At 38.6% G+C, this 17,653-nt stretch overlaps 4 protein-coding genes across 10 annotated transcripts in view; 1 reads left to right on the top strand and 3 right to left on the bottom strand.

The window, feature by feature from the left end:
* Positions 1-24: 24 nt before the first annotated feature.
* On the bottom strand, positions 25-1,771 carry LOC143351439 (protein Loquacious). Of its 3 annotated transcripts, XM_076782933.1 has the most exons (3): positions 1,205-1,771; positions 201-907; positions 115-127 (listed from the first exon to the last, which is right to left on the bottom strand). In XM_076782933.1, the coding sequence occupies exons 1-2, from the start codon at positions 1,547-1,549 to the stop codon at positions 248-250; spliced, it is 1,005 nt and encodes a 334-aa protein (XP_076639048.1). In that variant the 5' UTR covers positions 1,550-1,771; the 3' UTR covers positions 115-127; positions 201-247. The 3 variants fall into 3 exon arrangements, with proteins under 3 accessions (XP_076639057.1, XP_076639041.1, XP_076639048.1); XM_076782942.1 differs by having other exon boundaries at positions 25-904; XM_076782926.1 differs by having other exon boundaries at positions 88-907.
* Positions 1,772-2,465: 694 nt separating this feature from the next.
* Mrrf1 (mitochondrial ribosome recycling factor 1) lies at positions 2,466-3,859 on the top strand. Its single transcript, XM_076766251.1, has 2 exons — positions 2,466-3,390; positions 3,471-3,859. The coding sequence occupies exons 1-2, from the start codon at positions 2,828-2,830 to the stop codon at positions 3,712-3,714; spliced, it is 807 nt and encodes a 268-aa protein (XP_076622366.1). The 5' UTR covers positions 2,466-2,827; the 3' UTR covers positions 3,715-3,859.
* A 426-nt stretch (positions 3,860-4,285) lies between these two features.
* On the bottom strand, positions 4,286-6,959 carry LOC143342398 (2-aminoadipate transaminase). Of its 2 annotated transcripts, none has more exons than XM_076766228.1 (8): positions 6,828-6,959; positions 6,523-6,689; positions 6,004-6,280; positions 5,555-5,716; positions 5,234-5,486; positions 5,007-5,121; positions 4,724-4,829; positions 4,286-4,640 (listed from the first exon to the last, which is right to left on the bottom strand). In XM_076766228.1, the coding sequence occupies exons 2-8, from the start codon at positions 6,682-6,684 to the stop codon at positions 4,438-4,440; spliced, it is 1,278 nt and encodes a 425-aa protein (XP_076622343.1). In that variant the 5' UTR covers positions 6,685-6,689; positions 6,828-6,959; the 3' UTR covers positions 4,286-4,437. The 2 variants fall into 2 exon arrangements, with proteins under 2 accessions (XP_076622343.1, XP_076622352.1); XM_076766237.1 differs by having other exon boundaries at positions 6,124-6,280.
* Positions 6,960-7,935: 976 nt separating this feature from the next.
* Egfr (epidermal growth factor receptor) overlaps positions 7,936-17,653 on the bottom strand; it is a 182,079-nt gene continuing 172,361 nt past the window's right edge. For all 4 annotated transcript variants that reach the window (XM_076776576.1, XM_076776659.1, XM_076776492.1 and 1 more), the window contains 10 exons: positions 16,216-16,551; positions 15,545-15,929; positions 14,398-15,074; positions 14,183-14,312; positions 13,638-13,948; positions 12,901-13,202; positions 11,535-12,746; positions 10,967-11,372; positions 10,716-10,895; positions 7,936-10,493 (listed from right to left, as the gene is read on the bottom strand). In XM_076776576.1, coding sequence (XP_076632691.1) covers positions 10,186-10,493; positions 10,716-10,895; positions 10,967-11,372; positions 11,535-12,746; positions 12,901-13,202; positions 13,638-13,948; positions 14,183-14,312; positions 14,398-15,074; positions 15,545-15,929; positions 16,216-16,551 — 4,247 coding nt within the window. In that variant the 3' untranslated portion in view covers positions 7,936-10,185. The remainder of the gene's footprint in view (positions 10,494-10,715; positions 10,896-10,966; positions 11,373-11,534; positions 12,747-12,900; positions 13,203-13,637; positions 13,949-14,182; positions 14,313-14,397; positions 15,075-15,544; positions 15,930-16,215; positions 16,552-17,653) is intronic.

The following is a 17,653-nucleotide window of genomic DNA, read 5'->3' as shown; positions in this document are numbered from 1 at the left end:
AAAATACTGTTCACAGTATTTCGAAAAAAAATATGTCAAGAAAAAAAAAATGTACAATTACATTAAGTTTTTTCAGTATCAAAATAATATGCGAATGAAATGTATATTGCAGCATAAAAATAATATACTAATAAAATATATATTATTCTCACTATAAAAAGTATTTTCGATAACCGTTTTCAAAAACTCAACAGATTTACTTTGTTTTTTAAAATTCTAATCATTGTCATTATCAACTTGTACATTTTTATTTCAAAAGAAGTATCATGGTATTAATTACTTTCAATATTGTGTAAAATGTAGCTTGTGCTTCTGTCTTTCCAATTGCAATTGCAGTAATTTCAGGACAAGTATTAATTTTCATTCCTACACAATAATCACCTGGAGTTTGGTGGTCTAAATGAAAAATCGAAATATCTAAATCTATAGTTGACAATAGTTCTTTAAAATTTGATAAAAAATTTTCTATATATTCCTCAGAAATATTACTTTGTTCTTGGGGAGTAATAGCTTCTAGTTTTTGAATAATATCATTATATACTTCAGGAGTAAAAGAATTTTTTAACATCATATGATATTGTGATACTTTAGTACCTAAATTAACTTTCTTAACAAATGTCTTTGTTAACATTGTATAATGATGTTTGGCATTGGCATTAGACTGTTCAATTTTCATTTTCTTTTCATCTATCTCTAAATGAGACAAGTCTGTATCTACTAAGTCAGTTATTTTATCTAACATTTTTTTAGCAGCCTCCTGCTTAGCCTGCTTTTTTGTTTTTGCAACTCCAATTTCTTTGAAAGTTGCAACTATGCATTGAATAGTAAAAATTTTGGCATGCGGTGGCCCAATATTGCTAATTAGTACATATTCAGGTTCTTGTAGATTGTTCTCAATGCATACCTCCTACAACAAAGTATATCTAATTACTTTTGCTGTAATCCAGTAGAGAATGCATATGCACATCCAGGGCTGGTACTACGATTAGTAACAACTTGATACAACAGCCAATTTAGATGTTACCTTTTAACTCGAATCATAAAAATTAAAAATAAATAACACAAAGATTTGGTTTTTTATCTACTGAACAAGATATGTACTACACAGTTTAGATGAAAAATTATTCTCAAAAGTAATAATTGCAGTTTCTGCATTAATCTTTTAAATTTTTTACGTAAAACAAGCCCTGTGGATATCACTTACTTTTAAAACACCTATGGCATTAACAAAGGGAAGATTTGGTGGAGATCTTTCTACTTCTGACACTGTTGGTATTAAAGGTGTTCTTAAAGGTGACTGTGCTGGTGATGCTGGTAATTGTGGATAACCTCTATGAGCTGCAATAGTTTGCAACATTGCTTTTGCAGCTTGATGCTTTGCATCTTTTTTAGATCGTCCAGTACCACTTGCAGTAAGGCCGTCACATGTCACTTCATAAACAAATGTATTTATGTGTGTCCCACCTCCATCATGTATAAGTTGATAATCAGGTACTATTTGCTTTTTGACCATCATTTCTTGCAGAATAGATATGGGTGTTTTACTCATATTGGAATACTACGAGCTTTTATATTTTTCCTTTCTTATAATATATTGTTAATATAAAGTTTGTCAAACCACCCAAAGTGTGGATCTCGCCAGCAGTTCACATTAAATACCGACAGAGGTCTTTTAATTCTTACTAGTTCTCACATGCACTCAATGTTCACATAATTCTAAGTTTATATTTTAGATAGACGTTTAGAACAAGAACTATAAGCTCTAACTAGAATTGGCAGGTGAGTATAGTGACGGACAACTATAGATACTAAATCGATAGTTTTCGATAGTTACGATCGAACTATCGATTACTGTCAACAACTATCGATAGTTCTCCGACACTAGGCAAGCGGAACAACGCATCATTGATTTAGTCAATTTGATTTAGTGGGGAAGTGAAAATGGAATTTAATTGATTTAGTGGGGGAAATGAAAATGGAAGTGAAAGAATTAAGTTGCGTCCGAGTGCAATATATGTGTAACAGTATGGTACGTGTGCGACGTGTTTCGAGACGAGGCAGATATCAGATTACAGACGACATGAAACCTTTGACAGACGACATGAAACATTAATCCTTGTGAGTTTTTATAGTTTGTTTTTTATTTTGAAGTTCAATTGTCTTGAAATGTATAAATATTCAAACAGCATGATCAAACAATTCAAACACCTAAACGCATTCCGCCGTCTCCAGGAGTCCTAGTATTTCCCTATTCGCGCGTTAGTTGGTACTTGCATTTGCATTGAAAATAACAATAGCTACCTATTTGTTATACTTGAAATAAATTCTATTACAAAAACTTACTACAATTTCAATTTTTTAATGTACGAACTTTCGCTATTTGTACTTTGTCGAATGTGCACTTGTATAAAAAGAAATATATACCTTGCTAGCTACATCAACGGTACCGCCTCGAAACGAAACTTCTATATATTCATTATTCTGTGGTTTTATTATAGTACTTACTATATACTATATGAATACAAAATTTGTTACAATATTATATTATAAAAAATCTAAGTTGAGTATGAGTATATTCTAGTGATGTAACTAGTTAACTAAGCAAGATTAAATTTAATTTCCTAGTATTTCAAAAATTTCCTAAGCTTATTGAGGTACCTTAACCTCGAAATTCATTTGAATTTCTATTATGTGTGATTCTAACAAAATTATATTATCGTAATAGTGGTAAATATAAAAAATCAGCGCCACTCGTATGTATGCATACGTTTTAAATCGAGACATATGAAAGTGTGGATTTATAAATAAATAGATTATACATTCAAACATGAATTTACCAAGGCTCTTAAGACCTCTTGTTTTAAAATCAAACAATTGTTCAATTAAATATGTGAATACCTTACATGATTATATAAGTTCAAGGAATATTTCAACACAGTATTATATTTCCAATATGTATTTTTTCCCATGTTCTCCTTTGAATTTGGGTAATGTTAATCATTTTTCAACTACACACACCTCATTAAAAGCTAAAGCCAAAAATAAATCACAACCTGTGCATATAAATTTAAATGATATGGCTGATGTTATAAATGTAGAACGCATGTTGTCACAATTTGACAAAGTGATTGATCAGTTTAAAGAGCAGATGATAAAACATGTGGGTCTGCGTACAAGTATCGGTGCTATCGAAGATCTAATAGTGAAATATGATGGAGATGAGTATAAACTTCAAGAATTGGTAGAAATTAATCGAAAACCTAAATTAATTGTAATAAATGTGGCTGCATTTCCACAAGTAATTCCAAACATCATTGATACATTATCAAAATCTCAAATGAACTTAAACCCACAACAACAGGGTACAACACTTTATATTCCAATACCAAAGTAAGTTTGATTAGATAAACTTAGGGGAATATACTGTTATTTTTTATGAAATACATTAATTTTATTTTATAATTGAATAGAGTCACACGAGAACACAGAGAACATTTAGCAAAGACAGCAAAAGTGTACTTTGTCAAGTGCAAAGATAATATTACTGATATACGGAATAAGCATGTCAAAGATGTAAAAAAGAAAACTTCTTTGCCTATAGATTTAATTTTTAGGGTTGAAGGTTACATAAGTCATATGAGTCGTGAATATGTTGGTCAAGCAGAACAATTATTGCAAACAAAACAAAAAGAACTTTTACGTGAATCTGAATAATCACTTTTAGTTACTAGTATTTTACTTTCTGTATAATCCATTGTACATAAATATGTAATAAATATATATATCTGAGAATAAGCCAAAACTTCCATCTCTGGTTCACTAGCACCATTCACATTCGTAATTATAAGTTCACTTCATCCTCCCAACGCGGATATACGGTATACCGAAATACGTTAATAAATCCGAGAGTCCATTCGATTGTTTCACACAACGTTCTTTGCACGTCTTTCAGTTACTCTTGCTTAGATCTTGCAAGACTGACTTTCCATTCTTCACAAACAAAATTCCAAAACCTTGACTACGTTCGATAAGGCCCCACCACATTCCATGTGCCTTTACCTGGTATCCCCCTCTTGCACCGCTTGTAAACATTCCCGATGTAAATTATTTTATGGCCCTTTAACGAGGCATCCGCAACCAGTTTACTAAATGCACGAAATCTTCCGTGCCTAAGAATTCGATAACTTAATCCTAAACAGATGCTTTTTACAAACCATCCTTATGAATAACTTCCCCCAAAACTCTATCAACCATAAATTACACAATAGCAAATTACATAATAGCATATTTATACATGTAATTTATTTATGGACAGTAAAATTAATATATATAAGTCAAATAATTTACAAATAGTTTAACAATTCACTTTATTTAATGTGTAAGAAATGCTAAATCCTTGACGATAATTGTTAGAAAACTGCAATTACTTATAATTGTTCACACTGTATTATTGCTAATGTAATACTGAAGAGCTTTGCAAAGAGTTCTGGATGCAATTTCTAAAACCTCTTTCTTATGAAAACCTATGCTAAGTCTCAAAAAATTATTGCATTTTCCTGTGTATGAAAATCGTGTTCCTGGTATAGCAGTTACATTGTGCTTTTCTTGACACCATTTAATAAAATCACTACCATTTACTTCTGCAAAAAACATTAACATTTCTTTGATAATTGAATGTTTGTTACAATAAATAATGTTAAATAAAACAGATAATATTATATACCTGGTGGAAGATGAATCCATACGAAGTAACCACCTTCCGGGCGATAGTACGAACAGCACTTTGGTAAATAGCGATCCAACATATCGCATAATAATGATAATCGTTCCTACAAAAAAAAATATTTAAGATAACTTTAAATATACTACAAATTAGGCTCAGATAGTGAGCCTAATCTTAAAAGATAGTGTGAATTTTTTAAAAAACGTAAATGAAAAAAAAATGTAATATTATATGGAATGCTATATGTATAGTTAAATAAACAATATTTGTGAAACTCGCTTACCCTATAAATATTAATAATCTTATTGAGATATTCGTCTTCGATCTTTAGATGAAGTAAACTTGCGATTACGCCCGAAACATAATGATTAACTGCACCACCACTGAGTAAGATCCCTCTGCAAATTGTAAAATTTCCATAAAAATCTGACGAGATAGCAAGATATAATAAGTTGACAACAAAATTTTTACATTCTGTAATTTCTATACTGTGACGGAGAATGTGCTTACGATGATCTGAAGATCTTTGCTACTCGCGGTGGACATTCGATCCATCCGAAACGAATTGCTGGCGATAGAATCTTCGAAAACGATCCGTTTGATACAACATTACCACCTTTATAATCAGGATCCATTGGATCGTCATAAAAGAATAATCGATGCGGTGGAGAACCATTTCCGTAATAAAGCAAATTATATACATCGTCACAGGCAACCATTATGGAATTATTCCGTGCTATTTCGACCAGACGCTTACAACTTTCTATTACGAAGTAACAATATCAATTGTCACTTGTATTGTGATTTCTTAAAATACAATGTATAGTTTACCTGGTGGTAAAGTGGTTCCAGTCGGGTTGTGAAAAGTGGGAATAGTATAAAACATTGCCCAGAATATCTTTTCGTCAGTGAGAAGGAAGTTATTATTCTTTTTCTCCTCCGCGATTATTTTCTCCAATTCGTTTAAGTCTACGTTATCATTTTTCATTGGTACTGTGTCGAAGAAAATATATTTTTATTATTTATATTTAAATCATTCTTCAAGTATCTAATCGAAAACAATTGGCTGATATCGGATTAGTAAAATGTTAGAGAATGTTTCTGTAATGCGAATTGGGATCTCAATCTGATACCAGTGTACAAATTTTATTCTAATATTTTTGTAACAGGCATAAAGGAATCATTAATTTTTTGTGAAAGGAATTTACGATCATCAAAATTATTTTAAAACATTATTCCGAAATTGTTGTTTAAATATGAAAAAAGTATGTTGTTTGTACCAGCTACTATTTTCATCAGTGGAAATTGTTTGAAAACATCCAAAGCTATCATATAAGTGACTTCTTCTACAAAAATAATTCCATTTGGTGAAAGCACGGTGTTTAATAATAGCTGAATACCGTGCGAGGCTCCGCAGGTCAAGATCAAGTTTTCTCTTTTCACTGGATCGTCATATCGTCTGGTCAGGAAGATTGCCAATTCTTCGCGACATTCCCACAGGCCAGCTTGTATGCCATATTGAAAAAGATAATACCTACCTTCCTTTTTCTCTTCTTCCTAGACGGAGTTTATTTTGAGTACAGTAAATTCGTTCTAGTTAAAGCTACGCGAAATTCTGTTTCTGCAATAAATGCCCGATGAAATATAGCATACGATGAAAGATTTTTAATTTTGAAATTCAAGCGAATAGGGAAAAGAATTTAAAAATGTTGCAACGATTGACGTTCATACGTGCTTAGTTTAAAGAATTTAAAAAGGCTTAAGTTTAAAGAATAATACGATAAATTTTAAACTCCTACCAATCTGTGATCTGTCGCTCTTTGTATCATATCCACGCAGTGTTGGAGTAGGTCAGGACCTGGAGCACCGACCGATAAGTTCATAGTTTCTTCGTTATAAACGTTAAATATAGACTGATTGTCGAAAAGATGCCTAAGATATGGATCATGTATTGTCACCATTTTGACTGTAATAAGAAATCGAAGAAGTCTTATTAAATTCCAGACTCCCGATAAACAAATCAACGACACATTTTACATTTGATATCTTTTATCAATATTTTATTTTTTATTTTTATATCTATATTTTATATTTTCCACTGCACCTTAACTTTTCGTTTGTGTAATCCGTTCAATAAAATTCACGGATCGTTTGTTTGTTGAAACTTGTAATTATCCGCGGCGCACGACGATCGGCGTGTAACTGACGATACAGCTGGTTGAAACTGAGTAAGATATATAAGGCAAGTAATCACTTTACAATCACTCGTAGCATTCCGTACATGTATATACGTCGAATTATCACGAATAGTATTACACAACTGACCTTATCGTACAATATTATCTTATCGTAATATATTCTGAACCTAACCCACACTAAACATGAAAAATCGTTTATTCTAACGAGATTATTTATATTCATTTTTTTTTTGTCGATTTACTTATTTTGTAGAAATGGTAATTATACTTTTACAAACTTCCGATTTTAATGAAACTTCGTAGAAAAATATTTGATAAACAGTTTTATTTACCTGCTGGTTCCACAAGTATTTAAAATGTCACTGTTTCTTAAAGTAAGATGGTGTCTGGGCAATTTATGATCGGAATTTCCCAACCATGCAGCCTTGATTCTAGTCCCCTGCGACAGATTCTTTTTCCATTGGCCAATATATTTTTTATTGTTGGAAGAACTACCCTACGCGAAGTTTTATACTTTTTTAGAGCTCCTTACTAATTAATAAACTGAGAAATACCTGATACCCTTTCTCAGATAGTCGCTTTCACTTCTAAGCACAAAAATATTAATTGTTTTATAAACTATAATTGAACAATTATCTAAACTTCAACATTTCTATTTCTATTTACAATTCCTAAGAACGTGATTCTCGAAATCTAAAAGTCTCGAATATTTTTACCAGTTTTTGTTAGCCTCCTCCCTTTTAGCACTTCTACATCCGTCATTGGATCTAGTTTTTTATGATTTCATATCTCTTGGGAGAACCTCCTCTGGATACACACTAAATAACGATCGTCTGAAATGTGTCCTGTACTTTATTTTATTCTCTACATATTACACGTCACTCGTATATTTTATATCTTTTGTATTGTATACTTTATACTCGTGCTTTTACTCGTGAAATAACTAAATAAAAACAATATTCGAGTCCAAACGAAGGAGCGCAGTGGAAAAAAAAAGATGAGTCATAAACCTCGTAAGAATGATGGTGGCTCTTTATTACAATAATTTCTTTACGATAACATAATGATATTATAAAGTTTTATAAGTTCTATGTCCACAACCGAATGGCAAATGCAATTCCTCGCAGCTATTTATCCCGGCGATCAAACGTATTGTACAATTTCTAAATTCACACTCGCAGTTTTTGTCGGGTTTACATTAAAATCATAGAAACGGGACTAAGTAAGGGGTTTTGGGGGGAGGGGAGAATGGAAGAAAGACACGTTTAACATTACATTTTTTTTTTTCTTTCTTTTTCATCGGGAACATCGAATTACGCGCGTACACGTTTCCCGGTGATGGTGCACGCTGATCCGCTCGGCGACGCAGTGAATGATATATTACAAGGAGAGAAATCGCTAACGTAACCATTAGTAACGCTTAATGAAATGTACACGATACGTATTGGCTTACAATGCTTACATCGTTAAGAACAAGACACTGCACTTCGCGTGTGACGAGATTGGAAATCCGTGTGCGATTGTTCCCACAACGAACAAAAAACAAACAAACCACGTTAAAAAAAAAAAGAAAAAATACAATTTTCTTCGAAGGTTGTTCCCCATTTTTATCACAGAAGAGCGCGCGACGTTGAATTCTATTTCCTCTAACAAGGTTTCACCATCACGAATGAGATCGTCAGTCTCGCACACGCTCGTGCACACCTTTTGCAATGAAACGCGACGCCTGGTTGGATCCGTTTCACCGTCGAACATCCGGTGAACACGTGGAAACCGTGTTATCGCCGTTTCGCGCGTTCCCTGTACACATACACAACATGGCACGTCCTAATCCTATTACATTTTCGTCCGTTTTTCATTTTCTCGTTTAAAACGTTACAGTTTTATTTTTATTTTTTTTTGTTACGCTTAGTTTACTCAAGTACATTTCCGTTTTCTACGTTCAGTAGAAGTCTTACGCGCTAAACCACTAATCTATTTACAAAACGCGTTTCTATATAAAAAGTCGAGATGCATCCGCGCGCTACGGCCGAGGCCAATTTCATTGGTCCCTTTGCTAAGGCGATGGCATGAAAAATAAAAGAATATAAGGGAGTCGTTTAAGTAGAGTCACGAGACGCGAGAACGTCGTCGCGTGTGTTCTCTTGGGTCTCGTCCAACCTTCGTGTCGCGACTCGGAAACTCTTCACGTTCGGGCAGTAAATTAGGACAATTCGTCGTAACGTCGTAGCTTACTGCGACCCAGGAGTAAAGGGGGCAAGAGAGGATTGTTTAACGATTGAGATGTTCAAAGTGTCTTCGTGAAGTAGTAGAACGTTTCTTTATCACAGTCAACGGCGAACCGCGCAGATGTTCCGCACTTGGAGCGGTTAAAAAAATTTCATCGGATCTTCTGTGATTCGCGTAACGGCCCCGCGTACAATTTTTCGACATCTCATGATTCGTGCTCGATCGTGCGGAAAACCGGAGATCCCCGCGATCCAAAACGATTTTAACCACGTAGAAATTAGAAGAGACAGAAGGGGGTGGTTCTGAATTTTCGAAAAGACAGGCGAGGTCCACGTTCGCGATCGGAATGATTGTTTTCGTTCGCAGTTCGATACTGTAAGAAATGTCCGTTCCTTGTGGAAGAAACTAATAGAGGCCACAAACGCGACTATTCATCGTACGAAAGTGCGGCATGAGTTGTACAACGACTCTACGCATATTGGTACGAACAGTCGTAAAAATTATTCTACGAAGAATCCTCGGGTCTATGGTCTCTATAAGAAAAGAGGAAGATATAACGAACATGGACCGTCGAAGTCAGGCGAAAGTAAAAGCGAGACAATTTTCTATGCCATTTACTGCACGTCGATCCTTAAACTCTCTGTAACCCTAAAGAAGTGGTAGACACTACTTTATTTACAAGCCACGGCGAATGGCACATTAAGATTATCTTTGCACTACTTGTTCATCGTACGCACGCGCGACAGTCCATCGTGTGTGGGATAAGTTCCCTTAAACTCTGCTGGGAAATTAGCACAGTTCTCGCGTTTTACGTCTAATCACAATCAAAACACGGCACTTTAGCGAAGTGTCCTCTCTAAGTACTCTGAAGTTTCCTCATTGCGAGGAACTGGATTCCGTGTACCGATTAGGTTTCTCGTCCGTCGAGTTTGAGATCGATTCAACCTCGAGCAACGGACGAGCGATATCGACCTTCTGTTTCCGGTTTTAAACAACGGAACAGTCCTTGTTCAGAATCCTTTCGAAACCTTGGATTCAGACAGTCGTCTCGTTCTTCCTAAGAGGCTTCAGCGGTTGCAACTCCCGTTCCAGGCGATCGAAGTCGTTGTAGTACTCATGGTCGGATTCTTCCTCGGAACTCCTTTGTCTCACCTGAGACCCAAAGTTCCCGTTCGTTAATACCTTCTCCAAATCGGGCGTTGGAATACCTAAAGTCTGCGGAGTCAACGGTCCTTCGTCCTGGGACATTATGTACTCGGGATTATCCAACGATGTTTTACCCGGGATGGTCAGGAATTCTGGGTACTTCCGGTAACCGTTGTTGACTCGCTTTGGTTCCAATTCTGGAAACGATCGAAAAAGGTTGTTTAAAAATTTCGATAAAATCACTCGTTTGAACTTGAGATAAAATTCATATTGGTATAAATAAATCTATAATACAAAGTTTGAAATTAATATGTCTGATAGTTTCCTTTCGAAAGAAAATTATTGAGGTCCAAACTCGAGTATCATTCATTCATTTCTTTGATAATGTCTTTAAAGAGTAACAGTGCATTTTTGTTTACCCGTGGGTTTCGAGTCCCCTATGAGATCCATGTATTGCGTCGTATTTGTCGGCAATTGCGGCGATGGCATCAAATAATCGTCTTCGTCTAATGGCAAGTCTAATTTCAGGTTACCTACTTGAGCCTGCTGGTGCGCGGAGTTCATCTCACCGTCGAAACAATCGTCCGTCACGTCGCAATCTAAACAAACAACAAATCCGTTATAATTTTATATAAAACTTGTGTACATTATTTAAAGCAACGAAACTCACCTCTGACGCCAATCATTTTCAACGGATCCGAACAGTATCTTGAACTGGTACTGTCCGAACCTATAGGGTGTCCGCAATGACCATTCGGAGGCGCGAAGTGCGCGTGCTGGCCAGAATTTCCGGGCTCGTGGGGCGCGTTTCCGTTTCTATGATTCGCTCCGTACCTCAACAACTCTCTGTCCCAGTTTTGTTGATTTTGGGGCGTGGGAGAGTCGGCGGCGAGCGGTTTACCATTGGGCCAACAAGTTTTTACGGGTGTGTTCGGCGGAGAGCCGGAAGTACTGGACGCCGAAAGTCCAGGTGGAATCGGAGCCCTGGATTTCGGCTGAAGATACTCGTCAGCATCGACTAACGCCTCGGGGCCGTCAATGGCCGATGCAAGATTCCGTATCATCTCTTTTTCGTCCTGAAAACACGAAAAATTATACCTTCGTTACTTGAATCGAAAGATTACGTATGGTAGAAAACCAGTAGTAATACGATTATTTATTGGACGATATTTCAGCGGTTCTTTACAGAAACGAGATAGAAGAACGTAATTTTTTCACATAATATAAATATCACTAACCTGCAGTGTATACGAAGGTAATCTCATGTATTTGTCGCCCTTAATGGCAAGATATCGACCAGGATCTCTAGACATCTTCGCAAAGTCCTCCGCCAGTTCCTTAAAACTGGGCCTGGACTCGGCATCCAACATCCAACACTTGATCATGATCATGTAAACGTCGATCGTGCAGATCGCCGGCTGAGGTAGCCTCTCGCCTTTCTCCAATAATTCCGGCACGTTTCTGGCGGGAACGTTTTCGTACGGTCTGCCGCCATAAGTGAGAACCTCCCATATGGTTACACCGAATGCCCAAACGTCCGACTTGTGTGTGAAGACTCGATGCTGAATGCATTCCAGAGCCAGCCACTTGATCGGCATTTTGCCGCCGGCAGCCTTGTACTGTTCCTCGTTGATGTCCAGGAGCTTGGCCAAACCGAAATCGGTGATCTTCACGCAATTAGGCGTTTGCACGAGGACATTTCGAGCGGCGAGATCGCGATGGACTAATCTCCTCTCTTCCAAGTAGGCCATCCCCCTGGCGATCTGTGTACACCAATTCAGGAGTGCTTTGGAACCGATTTTATCCTTGAACGTACGCACAAAATCGAGCAAACAACCTAATGGCATCAGCTGGGTAACGAGCATCATCTGTGAGGTCATGCAGACAGCCAGCAACTGAAGCAGGTTCGGGTGTTCCACGCTGGCCATGATGTACGCCTCGTCGAGGAACTCCTTCGAAGTGTTCGCGCCCGTGCCATCGTGCAGGACTTTAATGGCCACGGGTATCTTCACATTTTCACCTTCCGGCACCCAAACACCTTTGTAGACGTTTCCAAAGGCACCGTACCCCAGGATCCCGCCTTTTCTCATCTCCTCCTCTTTGATGATACGCAGTTTCGCCAGGTTCGGTTTCACGCCGGTCGGACGCAACGGCTCGTTATCGTCCAATCCGGTGAACGCCATCGTCATCTTCACCGCGTTCTCCTTCGCCTTCGCCCGTACGCGACAGAAGTACATGATAACGGCCGCGACCACGATGAACACCAAAGTAAACACCACAACGCCTGCCAGGATAGCCGGTTGAAGTTCGTTTTCCACTCGGAGTCCAGGATCGACTACTTCCAGGGAACAATACGGCTCGCTGTCCAGAGGGAAGATCTTGTAAGGATACTCGGGTGGACATATTTCTGTACAGTTGAAGGACGTCACGTTGCCATCTATATCTTCGTCCTGAAAGAAGAATGTAAAAATTAGCAAATAAAATATTTTGTATGTCAACGAGAATGCATTTGAAACGCTATGTACGGATCTTTTAAAAGATGTTTTGATCCACGAAGAAATTAATGGTTTTAAACTAAAAATATTCTAATATTATATTACTCACCACATTGATTTTGTAATTTCGACATTTGTAGCATTGATTCGGGCCCGGTCCGAAGCATCCACGGCACTCGCTAAAGCACGGTATGCAAAGTTGTGTGTCCGCGTCCGCAAAGTGGTCCGCGGGACACTCGTCCTCGCACTGTTCGCCTTTCTTGTATTTCGTGCACTCCTGGCACACATGCTCGTGAAAACCGTATCCTGTGCATTTCTTGCAACGAGGGTGGCATTTGCGGCAGACGGCCTTCCCTGCTAAATGCTTGAGCTCTCCTTGTTCTTGAGGACTCACCCACTCGTAGTAATGCCCTTTAAGAAATAATAGCTGTCTCACTCGCCCGTTCTCGTCTCTTTTTAAATCTTAGTCTGTTAAATTTTGTTATAGAAAATACGATCTTTTAGGTGGGTCGTTCGTTGGTTTCTTAACACTATACCTATCACAATCGGTCAAATGACTTGGAACAAAATTGCACGCTAGTTGCAACAAATGGCAATCGTAATCGATTGCCTTCATCGCCAATAGATGGCAAAACATGATTCTTTAATATTGCTTTGTTCCAAATTAGAAACGTATTCCATATTAGGGCCACTGACTCTATAATTTAATATACTCAAAATGTTCTATTTTTGTTAGGAACAATACGAATGGCGCAATGGCGAAGCTTCGCCGTACAGTTTTGAGTAGATTATTTTTGATTAATGAGTCGGATAAACATCGAATTTATCGTGCCAAGAATTCCTTACCGTCTGGACAGGGTTCTCCTTTCTGCAAACATCCTTCAGGTACGGTTCCGTTCATGATCGCCTTATCGCAGCTGTGACATCCATTAGGGCCTATGTTGTTCTTAGGCCCATCGCAGCCACCCACGCAGTTCTCGTGACAGTCCTTGCACTCGCCGTTGTCGTTATACTTGGAAGATGGACATTCGGGTACGCAGAAGGGACCGTCTCGCGCGTGTTTGCATTTCGTGCAGTGCTCCGCGTTCGGTCCCGTGCAAGAACCGTCGCACTCCTCGTGACACAGCTTGCAGGTCTTTTTGTCCGCTTGGTAAATTCTAGGAGAGAAGAAAAGAGACTCGTGAGCGTTTAAATTCGAATTAACGCTGTTCGATAACAGTGCAAGATTATATGCGTGCGAGACAGAAAGCTAACATCTCCTCGGGTTAATGTAGTTTACCTTCGATCCACGATCTCAGGTGGGCAAATTTAAACACAACAGAAGTAACAGTTGTTATTGCCAGGTTCGTAAAAGTTTGTTGTATATTTAAATCGTTGGAACGCATCCTTACCCTGGTGCAGTACAGTCTTGAAGGCAATCGTTCCCTAAAATGAAGTTCTTACAGGACAGACATTGCGCCGGACCGGGCCCCCAACAGCCATCGTCGGAACACTGCTCGTCACATACCAATCCATCTTTTACTATAATTAAAGGAAGATATCGATATTAGTTCTTAAATTAAATTTATTTCTCAGTTAATACATTCTTCGTCGTAGCAATACTTACTACACTCGGTTTCGTTCCGGTTGTTCGACAATAGAATCTCGTGTTCCGACGACCTCTTCATCCTAGTCCAATTGATACTCTGCGCGTAACACAGATTCTTATTCTCCAAAATGACGATGGAGCCGGAATAAATTTTCTTGAGGGAGCTGAGCCCGAACGACACCAACGAGGTCTTTACGATGTACATCGACGCGAAATATTCCGTCAGTGTTCTACCGCCGATCACCTCGAGGTTCCGGAAATAGGACAAGTTCTTGAAATCCTTATGGTCGCCTTGGATGTTCAAGAATCCGGTGACTTCTTTCAGCGTGCTGAACACCTCCAGCTTGTCGGGATGCATCTCCTCGTATCGTTTCCCTAAAGTGTAGTTCTTGAAGAGATGTAGGAAACCTTTGAAGCTTTGGTCTAGAATCGTGATCGAGCCCTCGATGATCGTGCAATCCTTGAAGCTATTTATATTCCCAGAGTGTACTTTGTCCACGCCCTTGCAGGTTTTCGGGCAAGGCCCGTCGCAGGGTACGCATTCCCCGTGGAGCGCTTTCTTTTTCGGCGGACAGGACCTTACGCAAGCCCCGTTGTCTTTCAAGAGGTGCACAGGACACTTTCTCACACAGGTTGCACCATACGCGTACTTCCCGTCAGGATTAGCCTCCCACGAGTACGTCGTAGGATTGTACCTGAAACGATCGTTGTCGTTTCAATGCTAGGTCGTAAAGTTTCTAAGGAGATTCGAACTCCTAGCCTGTATGAGACCAACACGGGACGCGAGTACATCGACGCGACACAGATTTATCGTCAATAAGGATACTATTGTCAAACGTTTTATTATTTTCAAATTCACACTCGTCATACTTGAGAAGCGTACATCGGTATCGTTTAATGAAACATTCTATTTTATTTTTCAATTATTAGCGAGATCGAGAACTCCGTCAAATTTTATGTGCAAATCAGTGAAGAAGTAAAATATTCGTAAAAATTTAAATCTTATATTTTGTTGGTCGAAGACATTGGCAAACATCATCTTGGTTGTACGTTAGCGTTTATGACCTATCGCTAATTAAGGATCGGGTATGAATTTGCTCGAAATACGCGTTCGTTCGTGAACGAGATTCAACGGGGTCCTTAATGATGGAAGCCGTCTACTTACTTTTGCATGGGCGGGCATTCCTGCGTGCACACACCGTCGTCGAAAAAGTTTTTGCAAGCGAGGCAGTCGCTCTGTTTCGGGCCCGTGCAGCCACCGGCGCAAAAAAGATGGCAACACTCTCGCGGATTGGGTCCGAAGCACCTGCCCTGCCAGCACTGGGGCGAACAGTTCGTCTTCGAGTACCTCTGACAATTCTCAGGCCCTTCGCCCCAGCAACCTTGCTCGCAGCTCTTGTCGCACGATGGACAGGCGCGCTCCGGTGACGTGAAATTGTACACGTAGGAGTACGTTCCACCCTGGCTAGTGATTATTTCGTCCCAGTTGATCGTTCGAATGTGGCAGAGGTTGTAATTGTTGTACATGCCCACGCTGCCGTTGAGGATATCTGGGAACGACACGTACTGTTTAGTTTCGTCGCGGTATTAATTTCACGCTGCAAAACTAATACTAGAGCGGACTTTACCACGAGCAATCTCGTATTCAAAATAATTCATTTTTAAACAATAAACTTTTGTTTGTATTTTAATATTCTTCGAACGATAAACGAAGATATGATTTAATTGTCGAAAATGCGAAAAACCAGAATAATATTAAAATCTTTATTATAATTTCCTCTCTATAATGTTTCAAGTGGTCGTTGAAGAATGGAAAAAGAGGAAAGGTGGATGTACCTCTGAGGGCCGGCATCTCCAAGTTGTGCATCTGACACATCGTGACGAACAGGGCGAACTCGGTGTCATGAATATTGAGCTTGAATAGAGTTCTGCCGCGTATGATTTGCAACCGCGGCAGAACGATCTTCCGGACGTCCACGTGACTGATGAGGACGTAGCCGGTGACCTCTCGTATATACTGGAGGAAGCTGAGGTCGAATGTCTCGTTCTGGAGCCATGTGATCTCCAGGTTGCCGTCGACATAAGTACAGTTGGTGTACCGGTCTCGAAGATTCCGGTAGTGGTGCTGCTTGTTGGACGGAACGGAGAGGCGGCCATTGGTTCCGATACAAACTGCAACAGAAGTAAGTGGATATTCAGCATGAAATCGTGAGTAAAGAATATTTGAGAATATATTTCGAAATTATTTGGTAATCTCAAGTGACAAAAGGTATCGAGTTACTTTTACTTGTAAATATAAAAAAAAATTTGCTGCAACGATATTAGTTTTTTTTACGTATTGCTGGTTATAAAATTAAAGGACATCTCCAAACGTCACGGTTCGTTAACCCTCTGCAAGTTTAAACTAAAAATTGTTTAATATATGTCAATGTAATTATATTATTAGTTCATTATTTTTTAAATGCTTTAAAGGAAAGTTGATTTTCGTTTACCAATTTAGTAAAAATCAACATTAAGTAAAATGATTCAGTTGAGATTGAGAGTCCACTTAAGGGTTAATACGCGCTGCAATTGATCGAGCCACGATGACATTTCATAAATATCTGGAATATAAACACTCGTCGCTGGACTTCCGTGCGTCGTCGACCCTTTCCGTTCGTAGAATCACCCAGTGGAACGAGCTGAGGTCGCCACCCACATCGTTGAAAGCGCTTCCCCGATCTATAGATAGCTTTCTAAGCTTTGAAAGCGTGCCGTGCCGGTGGGCGAACCACTTCAATAACACACGGAGTACGCGCGCTTGGTTTCGTTGTGTAACCACGCTCGTACCCCGAGCAACACGGAATACTTCATGGTTACGCTTCGCGTATCGATATCGTGCTTAAAAGTAACTCTAATCGATCTTGGACCATCCATTTCACGATGAAACTGTTTCTACTTACATTGCTCGCCAGACCATTAATACCTGATGCGCTATATTACCTACGTATTCTACGGTTATCAAGATTCCATTTGCCAAAGATCGTACTCGCTAATTTATGGATCTCGATTCGGAGATCTTGCGATTCTATCGATTTTCAATTTAATCGACTGACTTTTCACTGAGGAGTTAACAAAAATTAATTCTCAAGATTAGACGTTAAAGAAAATAAATGTAAAACCATTGAATTGAAAAACAAATTGCAACAGACGGGTCAGTTACGACGCGACACGATGAAAATAAATATTATTATGGTTTCGAAACGTATAAAACACCTACCCTTCGATCAATTGC

Source organism: Colletes latitarsis, chromosome 1 (genome assembly GCF_051014445.1).
Source record: "Colletes latitarsis isolate SP2378_abdomen chromosome 1, iyColLati1, whole genome shotgun sequence".
NCBI classification, from domain to species: domain Eukaryota; kingdom Metazoa; phylum Arthropoda; class Insecta; order Hymenoptera; family Colletidae; genus Colletes; species Colletes latitarsis.
The sequence above is the reverse complement of the archived record's forward strand: the minus strand, read 5'-3'. Positions and strand labels throughout refer to the sequence as shown.

Coding starts and splice junctions, on each gene's coding strand:
- LOC143342398 (XM_076766228.1), bottom strand. CDS start 6,684: ATGGTGACAATACATGATCCATATCTTAGGCATCTTTTCGACAATCAG. Junction 5,717..6,003: donor ACTGATGAAAATAGTAGCTG/GTACAAACAACA, acceptor TCTTCGACACAG/TACCAATGAAAAATGATAAC. Junction 4,641..4,723: donor ATGGATTCATCTTCCACCAG/GTATATAATATT, acceptor TGTTTTTTGCAG/AAGTAAATGGTAGTGATTTT.
- Mrrf1 (XM_076766251.1), top strand. CDS start 2,828: ATGAATTTACCAAGGCTCTTAAGACCTCTTGTTTTAAAATCAAACAAT. Junction 3,391..3,470: donor CTTTATATTCCAATACCAAA/GTAAGTTTGATT, acceptor ATAATTGAATAG/AGTCACACGAGAACACAGAG.
- LOC143351439 (XM_076782926.1), bottom strand. CDS start 1,549: ATGAGTAAAACACCCATATCTATTCTGCAAGAAATGATGGTCAAAAAG. Junction 908..1,204: donor ATGCCATAGGTGTTTTAAAA/GTAAGTGATATC, acceptor ACTTTGTTGTAG/GAGGTATGCATTGAGAACAA.